The sequence below is a fragment of the Musca domestica genome, unplaced genomic scaffold (assembly GCF_030504385.1).
Source record: "Musca domestica strain aabys unplaced genomic scaffold, Musca_domestica.polishedcontigs.V.1.1 133, whole genome shotgun sequence".
In the NCBI taxonomy this organism is placed as follows: Eukaryota; Metazoa; Arthropoda; class Insecta; order Diptera; family Muscidae; genus Musca; species Musca domestica.
The window spans coordinates 1-18,394 of NW_026712178.1; the positions used below are offsets into that span (position 1 = coordinate 1).

An 18,394-nucleotide genomic window follows, 5' to 3' on the forward strand; every position below is an offset into this window, starting at 1 on the left:
ATAGCATAGTGTCTATTTATTTTTGAAATTATTTATTTGTTGTTTAACCTATTCCATATAAATGTTTTTTTTTTTTTTAATTTAATCGATCACAGCAATGATCCGTCAACGACGCGACGTTTAGACCGTGGCGAGACTAATGAACATCACTTGAAGACGGTTCTATTGAGGTGAATGAAATGCTACAGTTTTGGATAAGAGTAGAATGCGTTAAGAGAGTTGAAAAATTGGGTATTGCCACTTTGGTATGATCCGACCAAATTGGTCGGAAATTGTTTTTCGTTCAAATTTTATGATTGATTGGGTTTTTATGAGTTTTACAAAAGAAATTGCCATTTTGGTATGTTTCGACCAATTTGGTCGGATTTTTTTTTTTGTGTAGAAAATGGTCGATTTTGCTTATTTATGTTCATTTGAGGGTTAATAAACGCAAATTAAGTGAGTATTTTCATATAGCATTATTTCCACTAGGGCCTAACAGCTGTGAATCTCAAAAAAGACCAATTTGACAAAATTTTTCGCTTGGAGTTAATAAATTTCTTCTAAGAAAATATAACTGTATATTTGAAAGTTAATATTGGTAGAAACATTTAAAACAAATCGACAACCCTGCCTTGATAGGAGCACATAAAACCTACCGCCAACATCAGTTGGAATGGAAGTGTCTCTGCTGCGACAATCATTTTGACACTGTTTTTGTATTTTCTTCAATTCTCTTTTGAGTTTATTTTAATCATCGCAGATTTATGTGCAATAAAATTTAGGGAGATACCCCAACAGCAAACATAATGCGTAACTTCGTATTGTAGGTTGTTGTGAATGCTAAGATTTGTGGGCAAATAAAAACAAACAAACATGAATGAGATATGAATCGGATCCAGAGATGGGAAATAGTAATTTGCAAATTTTTTTTCTTTTTTTGAAGGTCTAGAAGGTCCAGAATATTTTTCTTTCTTTTGACACCACTAAATTTTAAATTCTCGTGGGCCAGAGATGGAAAGTGATAATTTTCTGATTTTTTTTTTTTTTTTTTGATTTTTTTTCGAAGGAAAATCTTTGTTCTTTTTTTGAAGGTATTTTTAAGGGCAAAGAAAAATTTTCTTTTGACAAAAAAAATCCAAAAAAATGGAGATTTTTTACTTTCCATCCCTGGATTTTAAAATCGAGTATTTTCAAGGGCAATGAAAAATTTTCTTTTGAAAAAAAAATCAAAAAAAATTTTAGATTCGAGAATATTTTTTCTTTCTTTTGGCACCACTGAGAATTTAAAGCGTGGGCCAGGGATGGGAAGCAATAATCTACTAAATTTTTTGATTTTTTTTCAAAAGAACATTTTTTTTTTCGAAGGAAAATCTTTGTTCTTTTTTTGAAGGTATTTTTAAGGGCAACGAAAGATTTTCTTTTTAAAAAAATTTTAGATTTTTACTTTCCATCCCTGGATTTTAAAATCGAGTATTTTTAAGCGCAACAAAACTTTTTCTTTTGAAAAAAAATCAAAAAAATTTGTAGATTCGAGAATATTTTTTTTTTTTTGACATCACTGAGAATTTAAAGCGTGGGCCAGGGATGGGAAGCAATAATCTACTAAATTTTTTGATTTTTTTTCAAAGAAAATTCTTCGAATCCCGGTTTATAATCAAAAAAAAAAATCATTCGGCAAAAATTCTTCACCATATCAGTTCAATTTTGAAAATTTCGTAAATGCCATGGAGACAAGGGGCAATCTTCTTTCGGTGAAGGGGTTAAAGCAGAAATTTTTTGAAAGCATAGGATCGGCGAGAACAAGACATAAGTGGAAGCATATCAAGGATTGGCAATCCGAGTGGCATTTACGAAGTTTTCAAAATTTTTAATTACCAAAAGTTACTCCTGGATTTGTATCCCAGCCTCTGCCAATTAATCTGATATGGTGGAGACTTTTTGTCGAACGATTTTTTTTTGTTTTAAATCGAGTATTACTAAGGGAAACGAAAGATTTTCTTAAAAAAAAAAAACCAAAGAAAAATTGTAGATTTTTACTTTCCATCCCTGGATTTTAAAATCGAGTATTTTTAAGGGCAACAAAGATTTTCTGTTAAAAAAATCAAAAAAAATAGTAGATTCTTACTTCCCATCCCTAGCGCACGTTTTACATTCTCAGTAAAGAAAAAATACTTCCTTGTTCGATTTTTTCGAATCAAGAGAATTATCTCTTACAGGTATTCAGAGCCCAGCATCGAACTCAACACTCAACGACATCTGTTGAAGCGTGCAATGTTTGTCATAAAATACAACTGCATTTGACAATAAAATTGCAACGCTCATGCAAGCCGATACAATGCCCAACCATAGTAGGAATTTTAAGACCATGGACTACAGTAAGGCCTTGATAAATGCAAAAAATTTCACTTTCTTTTAAAAAACATTTGAATTTCTTCATCTTTTCAAATTTCTTCTAAGAAAGGGGGGATTTCAAGAGGCGATTTGAGTCTCTGTGCCCTTCCAGTCATCTTGTGAGGGGGTTTCACTGTATCATACATAGCCTATATGAGTTCACATGTAATGTTCATGTTTTCATCGCTTCATTTTCAATTCCATTCGAGCCATAAAAACAAAAATCATGTTATTTTGTTTACGATTTACAATTCAAGATCAAATGACAAATCTGAAATGATTGATTGTTCTTTTTTTTTTTTTTGCTAAATAATTTATGGTCTGGTGATTGTAACTTTACTTGAAATGTTTGTGCAAAACAGCCCTGAAAAATATTTACAGTTGATCTTGCGAAATAATAATTTTAAAAAAATCCACGTTTTTTGATTGTGGAAAAAATATTTTTTAAAAAATCCACGTTTTTTGATCGTGGAAAAAATATTTTTTGAAAAAGCCACGTCAATTCAATACTTGAAACAATATTTTTTTAAAAAAATCCACGTCTATTGAATACTTGAAAAAAAATATTTTTTAAAAAGTCCACCTCTAATGAGTACTTGGAAAAAATATTTTTTAAAAAGTCCACCTCTAATGAGTACTTGGAAAAAATATTTTTTAAAAAAATCCACGTCTATTGAATACTTGAAAAAAATTTTTTTTAAAAAGTCCACCTCTAATGAGTACTTGAAAAAAATATTTTTTAAAAAGTCCACCTATAATGAGTACTTGAAAAAAATATTTTTTAAAAAGATCCACGTCTATTGGAAACTTGAAAAAAACATTTTTTTAAAAAATCCACGTCAATTGAATACTTTTAAAAAAAATATATTTTTTTAAAAATCCACGTCTATTGAATACTTTAAAAAAAAAAATATTTTTTTAAAAAATCCACGTCAGTTGAATACTTGAAAAAATATTTTTTAAAAAATGCACGTCTATTGAATACTTTTAAAAAAAATATTTTTTAAAAAATGCACGTCTGTTGATCTTTCGAAAAAATATTTTTTAAAAAATCCAACTCTATTGAATACTTGAAAAATTATTTTTTTAAAAATCCACGTCTATTGAATACTTGAAAAATAATTTTTTTTTAAAAAATCCACGTCTATTGAATACTTGAAAACATATTTTTTAAAAAATCCACGTTTATTGAATACTTGAAAAGTTAACTTAAAAAATCCACGTTTATTGAATACTTGAAAAAATAATTTTTAAAAAATCCACGTTTATTGAATACTTGAAAAAATAATTTTTAAAAAATCCACGTTTGTTGAACACCTAAAAATATTTTTTAAAAAATCCACGTTTGTTGAACACCTAAAAAATATTTTTTTAATAAATCCACGTTTATTGAATACCTAAAAAATATTTTTTAAAAAATCTAAATTTATTAAATATTTGAAATAATAATTTTTAAAAAATCCACGTTTATTTGATACTTGAAAAAATAATTTTTTAATAAATCCACGTTTATTGAATACCTAAAAAATATTTTTTAAAAAATCTAAATTTATTAAATATTTGAAATAATAATTTTTTAAAAATCCACGTTTATTTGATACTTGAAAAAATAATTTTTAAAAAATCCACATTTATTTAATACTTGAAAAAATATTTTTTAAAAAATCCACGTTTATTGAATACTTGAAAAAATATTTTTTAAAAAATCCACGTTTATTTAATACTTGAAAAAATATTTTGTTTTAAAAATCCACGCTTATTGAATACTCGAAAAAATATTTTTTCAAAAAATCCACGTTTAATGAATATTTGAAAAAATATTTTTTTTAAAAAAATCCAAGCTTATTAAATATTTGAAAAAATATATTTTTTTAAAAAATCCAAGCTTATTAAATATTTGAAAAAATATATTTTTTTTAAAAATCCAAGCTTATTAAATATTTGAAAAAATATTTTTTTTTTAAAAATCCAAGCTTATTAAATATTTGAAAAAATATTTTTTTTTTAAATCCACGTTTATTTAATACTTGAAAAAATATTTTTTTTTAAATCCACGTTTATTTAGTACTTGAAAAAATATTTTTTAAAAAATCCACGTTTACTTGAATATTTGAAAATATATTTTTTTAAAAATCCACGTTTATTTGATACTTGAAAAAATAATTTTTAAAAAATCCACGTTTATTGAATACTTGAAAAAATAATTTTTAAAAAATCCACGTTTATTTAATACTTGAAAAAATATTTTTTAAAAAATTCACGTGTTTTGAATATTTGAAAATATATTTTTTTAAAAATCCACGTTTATTTGATACTTGAAAAAATAATTTTTAAAAAATCCACGTTTATTGAATACTTGAAAAAATAATTTTTAAAAAATCCACGTTAATTGAATACTTGAAAAAATATTTTTTAAAAAATTCACGTGTTTTGAATATTTGAAAATATATTTTTTTAAAAATCCACGTTTATTTGATACTTGAAAAAATAATTTTTAAAAAATCCACGTTTATTGAATACTTGAAAAAATAATTTTTAAAAAATCCACGTTTATTGAATACTTGAAAAAATATTTTTTAAAAAATTCACGTGTTTTGAATATTTAAAAATATATTTTTTAAAAAATTCACGTGTTTTGAATATTTGAAAATATATTTTTTTAAAAATCCACGTTTATTTGATACTTGAAAAAATAATTTTTAAAAAATTCACGTTTATTGAATACTTGAAAAAATAATTTTTAAAAAATCCACGTTTATTGAATACTTGAAAAAATAATTTTTAAAAAATCCACGTTTATTTGATACTTGAAAAAATAATTTTTAAAAATCCACGTTTATTTGATACTTGAAAAAATAATTTTTAAAAAATCCACGTTTATTTGATACTTGAAAAAATAATTTTTAAAAAATCTACGTTTATTTGATACTTGAAAAAATAATTTTTAAAAAATCCACGTTTATTTGATACTTGAAAAAATAATTTTTAAAAAATCCACGTTTATTTGATACTTGAAAAAATAATTTTTAAAAAATCCACGTTTATTTGATACTTGAAAAAATAATTTTTAAAAAATCCACGTTTATTTGATACTTGAAAAAATAATTTTTAAAAAATCCACGTTTATTTGATACTTGAAAAAATAATTTTTAAAAAATCCACGTTTATTTGATACTTGAAAAAAAAAATTTTAAAAAAAATTCCAGTTTATTTGATACTTGAAAAAATATTTTTTAAAAAATCCACGTTTATAAAAAATCCACGTCTGTTGATCTTTCGAAAAAATATATTTTAAAAAATCCCCGTCTGTTGATCTTTCGAAAAAATATTTTTTAAAAAATCCACGTTTATTGAATACTTGAAAAAATAATTTTTAAAAAATCCACGTTTATTGAATACTTGAAAAAATAATTTTTAAAAAATCCACGTTTATTGAATACTTGAAAAAATAATTTTTAAAAAATCCACGTTTATTTGATACTTGAAAAAATAATTTTTAAAAAATCCACGTTTATTTGATACTTGAAAAAATAATTTTTAAAACATCCACGTTTATTTGATACTTGAAAAAATAATTTTTAAAACATCCACGTATATTGAATACTTGAAAAAATATTCTTTAAAAAATCCACGTCTATTGAATACTTGAAAAATTATTTTTTTAAAAATCCACGTTTAATGAGTACTTGAAAAAATATTTTTTTAAAAAATCCACGTTCATTGTTTCATTGAAAAAATATTTTTTTAAAAAATCCATGTTTATTGTTTCATTGAAAAAAATATTTTTTAAAAAATCCACGTTTATTGAGTACTTGAAAAAATATTTTTTAAAAAATCCACGTTTATTGTTTCATTGAAAAAATATTTTTTTAAAAAATCCACGTTTATTGTTTCATTGAAAAAATATTTTTTTAAAAAATCCATGTTTATTGTTTCATTGAAAAAATATTTTTTAAAAAAGCCACGTTTGTTGATAATTAGAAAAAATATTTTTTAAAAAATCCACGTTTGTTGATAATTAGAAAATATATTATTTAAAAATCCACGTTTGTTGATAATTAGAAAAAATATTATTTAAAAAATCCACATTTGTTGATATTTAGAAAAAATATTTTTTTTAAAAAATCCACGTCTGTTGATAATTAGAAAAAATATTTTTTTAAAAACACATTTATTTAAAAAAATCCACGTTTGTTGATAACTGAAAAAAATTTTAAATCCACTTTTATTGAATGATTGGAAAAAATATTTTTTATAAAATCCACGTTTATTGAAATATGAAAAAAATTTGTAAAAAATCCACGCTTATTGAGTACTTGAAAAAATATTTTTTTTAAATCCACCTTTATTGAATATTTGAAAAAAATATTTTTTTTAAAGTCCACGTTTGTTGATTTTTGGAAAAAATACTTTTTAACAAATCCACGTTTGTTGAATACTTAAAAATATTTTTTTGAAAAATTTAGGTTTATTGAATACTTAAATTTTTTTTTTTAAAAAATCCACGTTTATTAAATACTCGAAAAAAATATTTTTTTTTAAAAATCCACGTTTATTAAATAATTGAAAAATATTTTTTTTTAAATCCACGTTTATTAAATACTTTAAAAAATATTTTTTAAAAAATACACGTTTATATAAAACTTTAAAAAAAATATTTTTTAAAAAATCCACGTTTATTGAAAACTCGAAAAAATATTTTTTAAAAAATACACGTTTATTTGAAACTTGAAAAAAATATTTTATTGAATACTTGGAAAAATAATTTTTAAAAAATCCACGTTTATTTGAAACTTGAAAAAAAATATTTTATTGAATACTTGGAAAAATAATTTTTAAAAAATCCACGTTTATTTGATACTTGAAAAAATATTTAAAAAAAAATAACACGTCTATTAAATACTTGAAAAAAATATTTTTTAAAAAATCCACTTCTATTAAATACTTGAAAAAATATTTTTTAAAAAATCAACGTCTATTAAATACTTGAAAAAATATTTTTGTAAAAAATCCACTTTTATTGAAAATTTGACAAAATATTTTTTTAAAAAATCCACGTTTGTTGATAATTGGAAAAATATTTTTTAAAAAATTGACGTTTGTTGATCGTCCATCCTTTATTTAAATAATAATAATATTTTTCTATGTTTTTTTTTTTTTTGTCCCACATTCTCAATTTCCTTTATTATAAATACAACAAAATATTTACAATAACAACTTATCGCTAATCCCCTATTTCCTCTCTCTCATCCTCAGCATAATGCCATTATCGGATTTCAGAGTCAAAACCATTGCCAAATTAGGATCATATTTATGCAACTCCGATCTCTTTTCCCGATGGGGTCCAAAATAATTGCTCACATAGCCATCCTTGGACTCCAACTCATCGAGGGCGGGTAAAATTTCAAAATGTCTCACAATTTTCGATATCACAGTCTTAATTTCGAGTTGGGCAAATTTCTGGCCAATGCAGTTACGTGGCCCCGCACTGAATGGTACATAATCGAAGGGATTATGGTCTTCGGCACTACTTTTGGCCGTGGCAGCAAAACGTTCCGGATCGAAACGATAGGGGTCGGGAAAGGTTTTCTCATTGTAACCCAAGGCCATGATGAAAATGATGGCCGAGGTGTCAATGGGCAGGGTTTTGCCATCTGGAGGGGTTAAAAAATACGACAACAATTAGAGGTTGTACAAAAAAAAATCCGAATAATTATCCTTACTCATACTGTACTCCTTATCCGTGTGCCGTCCAATCATCGGCACACTGGGATATAATCTCAGCGACTCTTTGATCACCATATCCAAATATTTCATATCGGCCAGTTCCTGAAAAGTGGCATTGCGTTTCATATCCGCACCCATTATGGCCTTTTGCTCTTCGAAGACTTTCTTTTGCACACCCAGATGGCGGGAGAGTAGATATGTTATGAAGGACAAGGCGGAAGTTGTTGTATCATGTCCTTCGAACATAAATGTTGAGACTTCTTCGTAGATTTCTTGAATGGTTAGGGGTCGACCATCTACCGTGGAGGAGAGCAGGGTGTCGAGGAAAGCCATTTTCGGTTTCTTGAAATCCGATTCGGCGGACTGCGTATTCTTTGCCTCCTGCTTGGCTTCTTCTTCGCGCTTGCGCAGTTCCATGCGTTTATGTATCACCTGGAAGAGAGAAATGAGAGATTTTTTTTATCAGAATTCTGATGCATACCTTCAGGCTTAAGAATATTTCCCAAGGACTTTAAGTACAACAATCGTGGATTTCGCAAAGAATATTTCCCAAGGATTTTAAGGACAATAATCGTGGATTTTTCAAATATAGTTTCCAAAGACCACCAGCGCTATAATTGTGGAATCTTCAAAGAACAATCCCCAAGGACTTTAAGGACAACAATCGTGGAATTCGCAAAGAATATTTCGCAGGACTTTAGGGACAATAATTTAAGGACTATTTCCAAAGCACTTTAAGGATAATAATTGTGGACTTTTCAAAGAATGGTTTCCAAGAACCACCAGGACTATAATTGTGGACTCTTCAAAGAATATTTTTCAAGGACTTCGAGGACAATAATTGTTGATTTTTCAGGAATAATTTTTAAGGACTTACTGGGTATTTTTTAAGGAAAATATTTGAAGGGCTCTCAAAACACTACCTATGGATTTCCTATCGAAAATTTTGCTAGAATTATTCAAGGACATTCTAAAGGACATCAGGGCAATATTTGAGGATTTTCTTGAGGAATATTTTAAAGGCCTTTTAAAGGCCTTTATAATTGGAAAAAATATTTTTTAAAAAAATCCTCGTTCGTTGATCTTTCGAAAAAAATATTTTTTTTTTTTAAATCCACGTTCGTTGATAATTGGAAAAAATATTTTTTAAAAATCCACGTTCGTTGATAATTGGAAAAAATATTTGTTAAAAAAATCCAGGTTTCTCGATCTTTCAAAAAAATATTTTTTAAAAAATCCACGTTCGTTGATAATTGGAAAAAATATTTTTTTAAAAAATCCACGTTCGTTGATCTTTCGAAAAAAATATTTTTTTTTTAAAATCCACGTTTGTTGATCTTTCAAAAAAATATTTTTTTAAAAATTCCACGTTTGTTGATCTTTCGAAAAAATATTTTTTTAAAAAATCCACGTTTGTTGATCATGGAAAAAATATTTTTTAAAAAATCCATTTTCTTGATCTTTCGAAAAAATATTTAATCCAGGTTTCTTGATCTTTCAAAAAAATATTTTTTTTAAAAATCCACGTTGGTTGATAATTGGAAAAAATATTTTTTAAAAAAATCCAGGTTGTTGATCTTTCGAAAAAATATTTTTTAAAAAATTCACATTTGTTGATCATGGAAAAATTATTTTTTTTTTTAAATCCACGTTTGTTGATCATGGAAAAAATATTTTTTAAAAAATCCACGTCCATTAAATACTTGAAAAAATATTTTTTTTTTAAATCCACGTTTATTGAATACTTTAAAAATATTTTTTTAAATCCACGTTTATTGAATACTTGAAAAATATATTTTTTTAAATCCACGTTTATTGAAAAAATATTTTTCAAAAAATCCACGTTTTTTAAATACTTGATTTATTTTTTTTTTTAATCCACGTTTATTGAATACTTGAAAAAATTTTTTTAAAGTCCACGTTTGTTTATCGCTGTAATTTTTATTTAAATCCACGTTTGTTGATCATGGTAAAAATATTTTTTTTAAAAAATCCATGTCTATTGAATACTTGAAAAAATATTTTTTTAAAAATCCACATTTTTTTATTGCATTAAAAAATATTTTTTTAAAAATCCACGTTTTTTATTTAATTAAAAATATATTTTTTAAAAGATCCTCGATTTTTTATTTCATTAAAAAATATTTTTTAAAAATCCAATATTTTTTTAAATATCCACAATTTTTTATTAAAAAATTATTTTTTAAAAATCCACTTTTATTTTATTTAATTAAAAAAAATATTTTTTTAAAAATCCTCGTTTTTCATTTGATTAAAAAATATTTTTTTTAAATCCAATATTTTTTTAAATATCCACAATTTTTTTATTTTCACTCCTTTTCGGTGGAAAGAAGTCCTTATTAGAAACATGGTAGATATTTTGGGTATATATCTATGTCCTCTTTCAAGGCAATATCGTGTAAATTTCGAAGGAATTTTTTGAAGTGCCTCCTGGGCACCTTTCATGGGCATACTTACATCATAGGTGAACTCCTTCAAAATCTGCAGCGTTTTGCAATACTGTCTAAATTCGGGGAAAAATTGGTAGGTAAAATTCTTCCTTTTCAGGGGATTGAAGGCACGCATGTTGATGTTGCAGCAAATGCTGAAAAAAAAACGTAAAAAAACAAAATTAAAAATAAATTAAATTTTCCATCTCCACGAAACTCACAATTCCACGGCCTTGGCAAAGTCGGTGTGTGGATTATCCATGGCATTGATGCTGACACCCATGGCGGTATCTGAAAACAGCAAATCCCATTAAAAAAAAAAAATCCCCCCTCCCCACCAAAAACTCACCACAAATCACATCCAATGTCAAATAATTGACCATCCCCTGAAAATCGAAAATATTATCACCCCTCGATATATCCCTCAGTTTTTCCATGAATTTACTCGAATTTGCATTCATAACCTCGTGGAAGTCCTGGAGAATTTTAAAATGAAATGAAGGTGTTATCATCTTGCGATGTTTATGCCATTTGCTGCCTTTGCTCGTCAGCAAGCCATCACCCAGCCAGGGGTGCATCATGTCGTAGATATCGGATTTGGCTATCAGCTCATTGCTGGCCAAGATGTACTAGGGGGGGATTTTTTTTTTTTTTGAAGGGGGAAAGGAAAAATTATTAATAAATTTTTTGAAATTGAAAAAAAATTGAGAACTTACCTCTACATCTTTGGGTTCGGAAATGATCACATATAAATAGTAGCCAATCCAGGCTCGGAAATTCCCATATTTATAGAAATTGTTGAACATAAAGTGAAGGGCAGCTGGAAAAAAGAAATAATTTTAAAAATATAGAAATTTGAAATTGATACAAAATTTTCCTCCGAAATTTAGATAATTTTTTTGGTATAAAAAATAATTTATTTTGGCCATTTCGGTCCAATTTTTGTTTAATTTTTTTAAATTTTTCCCAATTTCCCATATTTTAAAATGTATATTTTTTGACCCATTTCCATCCAGATTGAACATAATTTCACTACTCAATTTTCAAATCTCAATTTTAAAATCTAAATTCCAATTTCCTGAAATTACCGATCTGTGACCACTCTCAAAACACGTGTCATTAGCATTCCCACCTAACTCGTTATGCTTAGAATTTAAATGTTGAAGCTAATTAATTATCGCAAAAAAAAAAAAGAAATTAAAAATAAAAGTATTTGCAACCTGAAATCATTAAACAAGAGAGAAACAATCCGGTTTTCAGCCAACTTCAATATTTTTATAAGTGCGTCATAATTTATTAAATTAAAGTAAACGTATTTGAAATAGAGACACCTCTCAAAGGGGTCAGAAAAAAAATGAATTAAAAAATGATCAGAAAAAAAAAAAAAAAAAAAAATTGGTCCAAAGAAAAATTTTCTATAGAAAAGACTCTGTCCCAAGGGGCCACAGAATTTTTTCTAGAGAAAAAACTCTGACCCAAGAGGCCACAGAATTTTTTCTAGAGAAAAAACTCTGACCCAAGAGGCCACAGAATTTTTTCTAGAGAAAAAACTCTGACCCAAGGGGCCACAGAATTTTTTCTATAAAAACAACTCTGACCCAAGAGGCCACAGAATTTTTTCTAGAGAAAAAACTCTGACCCAAGGGGGCCACAGAATTTTTTCTATAGAAAAAACTCTGACCCAAGGGGGCCACAGAATTTTTTCTATAGAAAAAACTCTGACCCAAGGGGGCCACAGAATTTTTTCTATAGAAAAAACTCTGACCCAAGGGGGCCACAGAATTTTTTCTATAGAAAAAACTCTGAGCCAAGGCGCCCACAGAATTTTTTCTATAGACAATCTTAATATACCCTCCATAGTATGGTGGAGGTTATAAAAATGCTTTTCATTCGGAAGTTTCGTGCACTTGACTTAGCTAATCATCAGGTTAATGTACATATAATTTTATTGTCATACTTATGTACCTGTGAGTGTGTGTGTGTGTGTGTTTGATTGTTACAGATTATAAATTTATTTGTTTTTTGTTTTTTTTTTTTTTTTGCCTCTACCAACTATAATTATCTAAAATGAGATTGTTGATTTATTATAAGTCGTGTTTTAATGACGATGATAATGATGTTTCATAGGGGGAATGTAATTGAACGGTAGGTTTAATGTCAGCTGATGATGGATTAAAAGATGCATATTTTTTGATAAGTTGCCTTTGAAAATTTCTATTTTTATAAATTCCGGTTTATAGATAAACAAATGTTCTTGAAAATATTTTTTTTTTTCAATTCACATTCACAGATTGTGGAAAGCAAAAAAAAAAATAAAAATTAAAAAATGCACGGCTACAGATGATCGCTTTTTTTTTTTTTTTTTTTTTTTTTTTTTTGATTTGAACCACTTTCTGAAAAACCTTGAAATAATTTTATTTTAAATAATCAACACTGAAAAATATTTAAAAAATGAATACAAATCCAGGAGAAATTGTTGCTAATAATCCAATTGTTGGAATTCATGGAAATATGGGAATGTACACGTTGGGCGCCACTTTTTATTTGAAAACAAAAAAAAACATTTAATACTTTGCAATTTAAAATTCATTTGAAAAAATTATTTTTAAATTATTTCGAGCAATATAAAATTAAGAAATGACCGAAATGCTTGAAATCAGACACATCGAAGGACCAAAATTTAAAAAAGAAATGAGGAAGTCTTAATAGAAAAATACGTAACTTATATTTCGTTTCATATTAGAGGGATCAAGTACATAAAAAATATTTAATAGGTATATAGAAACTATGAATTCACGACTTATGTTTCAGAGTGGACACTTGCTCCACATTGGGCGCCACATCATACATCGTACAAAATTTTTCAGACTTTCCAGATTTTACATATTATTCAAGCGTTTTCCTTTTTCGCTTCACTTCCAGCGCACAATGGCCACCAAAATCTCCGGATATCAATCCGTTGGACTATTGTGACTGGAGTATTTTGGAAAGCAAGGTTGGCACTAAAAAATACCAAAATGTCGAAAACCTCAAGCAAGTGCTTCGCCAGGAATGAGCCAAAATACCGCAGAGCAACATTCGGGCAGTGTGTGACGGTTTCATTGGCCGTTTAAAGGTCATAATTCATGCCAAAGGTGACCAATTCAAACAAATCTAAACTTATTCTAAAATTTGATGCTATTTCCGCCATTTTTTGATTTCACTCAATAAAATTTAAAAAAAAAAATGTAAAAATTATGGCATTTGACTGTGTTGGAGTTTTTTTTTTATCTCAGCATAAAATTCTATGTCGATTAAGCGATGTCCGTCGGTCCCTCTGTGGAAACCACTCTAGCTTCCGTACGAAATGAAGTAGGTTGATAAAATTGTACTCAAATGTGTATTATGTCTACAGGATTTTTGGTATGGAAAATGGGCCATGTAGGTCCACGTCTTCGTATAGCCCCCACATGACGGTACCTCCCGATATTCGGTATTTTGATGATGTTAGCGACATTATTCACCGGAATTGTTTCAAACTTGGCATTTGAAGTTCTAAATGTATACTATAGCCTATGGCAGAAAATTGTCTGAGCAAGTCCACGTCTTCGTATAGCCCCCATATAACGGTACCTCCCTATTTTGGTATTCGATGATTTTAGCGACATTATTTACCGGAATTGTTTCAAATGTGGTATTTGAAGTTCGAAATGGATACTACAGCCTACGACAGAATATTGTCTATGCAGATCCACGTCTTCGTGTAGCCGCCAGATAACGGTACCTCCCGATATTCGGTATTTTGATGATTTAAGCAACATTATTCACCAGAATTGTTTCAAATTTGGTATTTGAAGGTCGTAATAAATACTACGGCCTATGACAGAAAATTGTCTATGCTGGTCCAGGTCTTCGCACAGCTCCGATATAACGGTACCTCCCTATATTCGGTATTTTGATGATTTTAGCGACATTATTCACCGGAATTGTTTCAAATTTGGTATTTGAAGGTCGTAATGAATACTACAGCCTAAGACAGAAAAATTCCCTGTGCAGGTCCATGTCTTGGTATAGCCCCCACATAACGGTAGCTCCCAATATTCGGTATTTTGGTGATTTTAGGGTCATTATTCACCGGAAATGTTTCAAACTTGGTATTTGAATTTCGTAATAGATACTATAGCCCATGACAGAATATTATCAGTGCAGATCCACGTCTTCGTATAGCCCCCATATAAGGGTACCTCCCGATATTCGGTATTTTGATGATTTTAGCGTCATCAATCACCGGAATTGTTTCAAATTTGGTATTTGAAGTTCGTTATGGATACTTCAGCCTTAGGCAGAAAATTGTCAGTGCAGGCCCACGTCTTCGTATAGCTCCCATATAACGGCACCACCCGATATTCGGTATTTTGATGGTTTTAGCGACATTATTTATCGGAATTGTTTCAAATTACGTATTAAGAGTTCGTAATGGGAACTACAGTCTGTGACAGAAAATTGTCTATGCAGGTCCAGGTCTTCGTATAGGCCCCATATATAAGTTCCTCCCTATATTCGGTATTTTGATGATTTTAGCGTCATTATATACCGGAATTGTTTCAATTTTTGTATTTGAAGTTCGAAATGAATAATACAGCCTAAGGCAGAAAATCGTTTATGCAGGTCCACGTCTTCGTAAAGTCCTCATATAACGGTACCTCCCAATATTCGGTATTTTTATGATTTTAGCGACATTTTTCAACAGAATTGTTTCAAATTTAATATTTGACGTTCGTAACGGATACTACAGCCTAGGGTAGAAAATTGTCTGTGCAGGTCCAAATTTTGGTGTAGCCCCCATATGATGGTACCTCCCTATATTGAAGATTTTAGCTACATTATTCGTCAATTTTTTTTCAAGTTTTGCATTTGAATGTAGTAATGGCTTATAGCAAAAGTTTCCTACGCAGGCCCATGTTGTCCTATATACCCTAATATAATGGCTATATTCGTATTTTTAAGATTTTAACAGAATTTTTAACGGTTTTTATTTTTTTTATTTATTTATTTATTTATTTATTTATTTATTTATTTTTTTTGAAAATTTCCAAATTCGTTTCAAATTGTGGAAGGTATTCAAAGTTCGGCCCGGCAACTTACAGCTTTTTTTGCTTGTTTTATCTCACCCTGTATGCTACCTCACGGTATGCTACCTCCACATTTTCCAAAAATTTGCACATAAAGTATAGGAAGTAGCCGATATAGTCCAAATCTGACACGTTGTAATATTTATTTCAGTTTTAGGTCAGATACGAATCGGACAGTATTGTTCAAGTGCTTCAGAACCTCCCCCATAAAGGGTCAACCGTTAATATAATCATAACTCATGGTTGTGGGTATACATTTGTGGACAAGACCGACTGATACTATTTTACTTGTTTTTATAAAAAATGTCCTCCGCCACTAAGGAGTGTTCTTTTTTTTCCTTCAGAACAAATCCTGAGTTACTGTGAATCATTTTTTTTTTTTTTTTTTTTGTAAAAAAAAAAGATAATTCCAAAGTATCGGTTTTTATGACAAAAAATCCAATAACTGAATTTTGTTTTCAGTTATTGAGGATCCATTTTGTTCTCGCGAAAAATATGTTCAATAACTTACGACTTTTTCTACTCTACTTCTGGCTATAAAAATAAAATATTTCTTTCAAACAAAAAATTTTAAATCGATACCTCCAGATTTTTTTTTTTTTCAAAAAAAAAAAGAAAAATCAGCAACTATTTTTTTTGTCAGTAATTTAATTTTTTGTCAGTTATTGATGATCCAATTATCTTCAGTTACTGGCGATAAAATAAAATAATTTTTTCCAATAAAAAATTTTGACTCGATAACCCTTCAATTTTTTTCCAAAAAAAAAAAAAAAATCCTTAAAGAAGATTCTAAAGAATTTTGTTAAATAATTTTCTTTTAGACAACTATAATTCACTTCTTAACAGGTCATAAAGTTAATTGATTGTTTTGATATTATAAAATTCACAAATTCATGAATTTTTATAGGGTCGTCTCAAAAATTTGAAGGTGAAGAAAAAAGTTTTTTTTTTTGAAAAATGGAAATGACCCTTGCCCTGGGAAAGGTCAATGATGGCAATTCTTTCCATTCATATTTAACTGAACTTTAACTTTATTTATCATTTTCCGGAAAATGTTTTTAATTCAATGTACAGCTCAGTTCATAGCCAAATATAAACAGATAAGAATAGTTTCAATGGCCTAACAATAACACTGACATAAATTTTCAGAATTTTTCCGTTATTAACAAAAAAAAAAAATAGACAACAGTTGACTTATCAGTACACACTTTCCCCATAATTTTCTCTTTGCTGAGGGTTTTTTTTTTTTTTTCAAAATATTCATAATTCAATTTTTTCCTAATCTTAATATTTTTAAATATTTTTTAATATTATTTTTTTAAATTTTTTTAATATTTTTTACTAATCTCAATATTTTTAAATGTTTTTTTGAATATTATTTTTTTAAATATTTTTTTTTTAATTTTTTTAAATATTTTTTTTTTATATTTTTCTTTTACCCGTTGGCGTCTTCCCCAACTGATGGGCATTGCCAATGAATGGCAATGTTGGCGGGCCCTTGGTATGGGCAATTTGTTGCCGCACTCCGGAATATTTAATCTCCTTGTACACTATCAGCAATAAAAGCATTATTAATATTAGCAACAGAAACATATTTAATTTTTTTTCTTTTTTTTTTTTTGTAAATTCTTTTATTGTTTGCCGATCCCGAGTTTGAGCTGTGTTCGATCGCGTTCTTGGCGGCACAATAACTGATCAGCCCGTTTGTTTATCAAATTTTATAGAATAAATTATTTTTGCGATTTTAAATCAAAAGCAAGTTGTTTTGAAATGTTAATCTGTTCAATGTGAACTCCAAAGCAATTCAAAGGAGAGAGGGGGGTAGTGAGAGAGAGAGTGAATAGGAGAAAGGTGATGAGAAACTAGTTATGTGAGAGATGGGAGAAAGAAATAAGGTAGAGAGCGAAAGTATGTGTGGGGGAGAATGGGAGTAAGTGTTGAACATGTTTGGAGTAAGTTGTTGATAATTATTTTTTTTTTGATTTGTTGTAATCATGCAGGGTTGCCATCATAGGGTCGATTTCCCCCTAAAAATGGTCGTATTTTTTGTAAAATAAATTACATTGTGATTTTAAAAACAATATCAACTTTTTTTGCAATGCAAACATATTTAAAACAATTTTAGAGAGAAAGACAGAGGGAGAGAGAGAGAAAGAATGTAGAGAGCGAAAATATGTGAAAGGGGGTTTGGGAGTAAGTGTAGAACATATTTAAAGTAATTTGTTGATTCTATAGTTATTGTTTTAATTTGTTGTTATTAAACAGGGTTGCCATCATAGGGAGAAATCGAAAAATGATCATAATTTTATAATATCAATTATATTATGGTTTTTAAACAATATCAACATTTTTTTCAATATAAATATATTTAAAATAATTTGAGAGAGAGAGGGAGAGAGAGAATGTAGAGAGCGAAAGTATGTGAAAGGGGGATTGGGAGTAAGTGTAGAACATGTTTGGAGTAAGTTGTTGATAAAGTATTTATTGTAATCATGCCGGGTTGCCATCAGAGGAAAATATCGAAAAAATAGTCCTAATTTTAACGGATAAATTTTATTATGATTTTTAAGCAATATCTACTTGTTTTGCAATATTAATATATTTAAAACAATTTGAGAGAGGGGGAAAGAGAGAGAATGTAGAGAGTGAAAATATGTGAAAGGGGGGTTGGGAGTAAGTGTAGAACATATTTAAAGTCATTTTTTGATTCTATAGTTATTGTTTTGATTTGTT

At 27.9% G+C, this 18,394-nt stretch overlaps 1 protein-coding gene across 1 annotated transcript; it reads right to left on the reverse strand.

The window, feature by feature from the left end:
• Positions 1–7,519: 7,519 nt before the first annotated feature.
• On the reverse strand, positions 7,520–17,322 carry LOC131800949 (cytochrome P450 4e3-like). The gene is made up of 7 exons (XM_059118827.1): positions 17,101–17,322; positions 11,267–11,370; positions 10,900–11,179; positions 10,772–10,841; positions 10,579–10,705; positions 8,097–8,532; positions 7,520–8,027 (listed from the first exon to the last, which is right to left on the reverse strand). The coding sequence occupies exons 1-7, from the start codon at positions 17,252–17,254 to the stop codon at positions 7,606–7,608; spliced, it is 1,593 nt and encodes a 530-aa protein (XP_058974810.1). The 5' UTR covers positions 17,255–17,322; the 3' UTR covers positions 7,520–7,605.
• Positions 17,323–18,394: the final 1,072 nt, after the last annotated feature.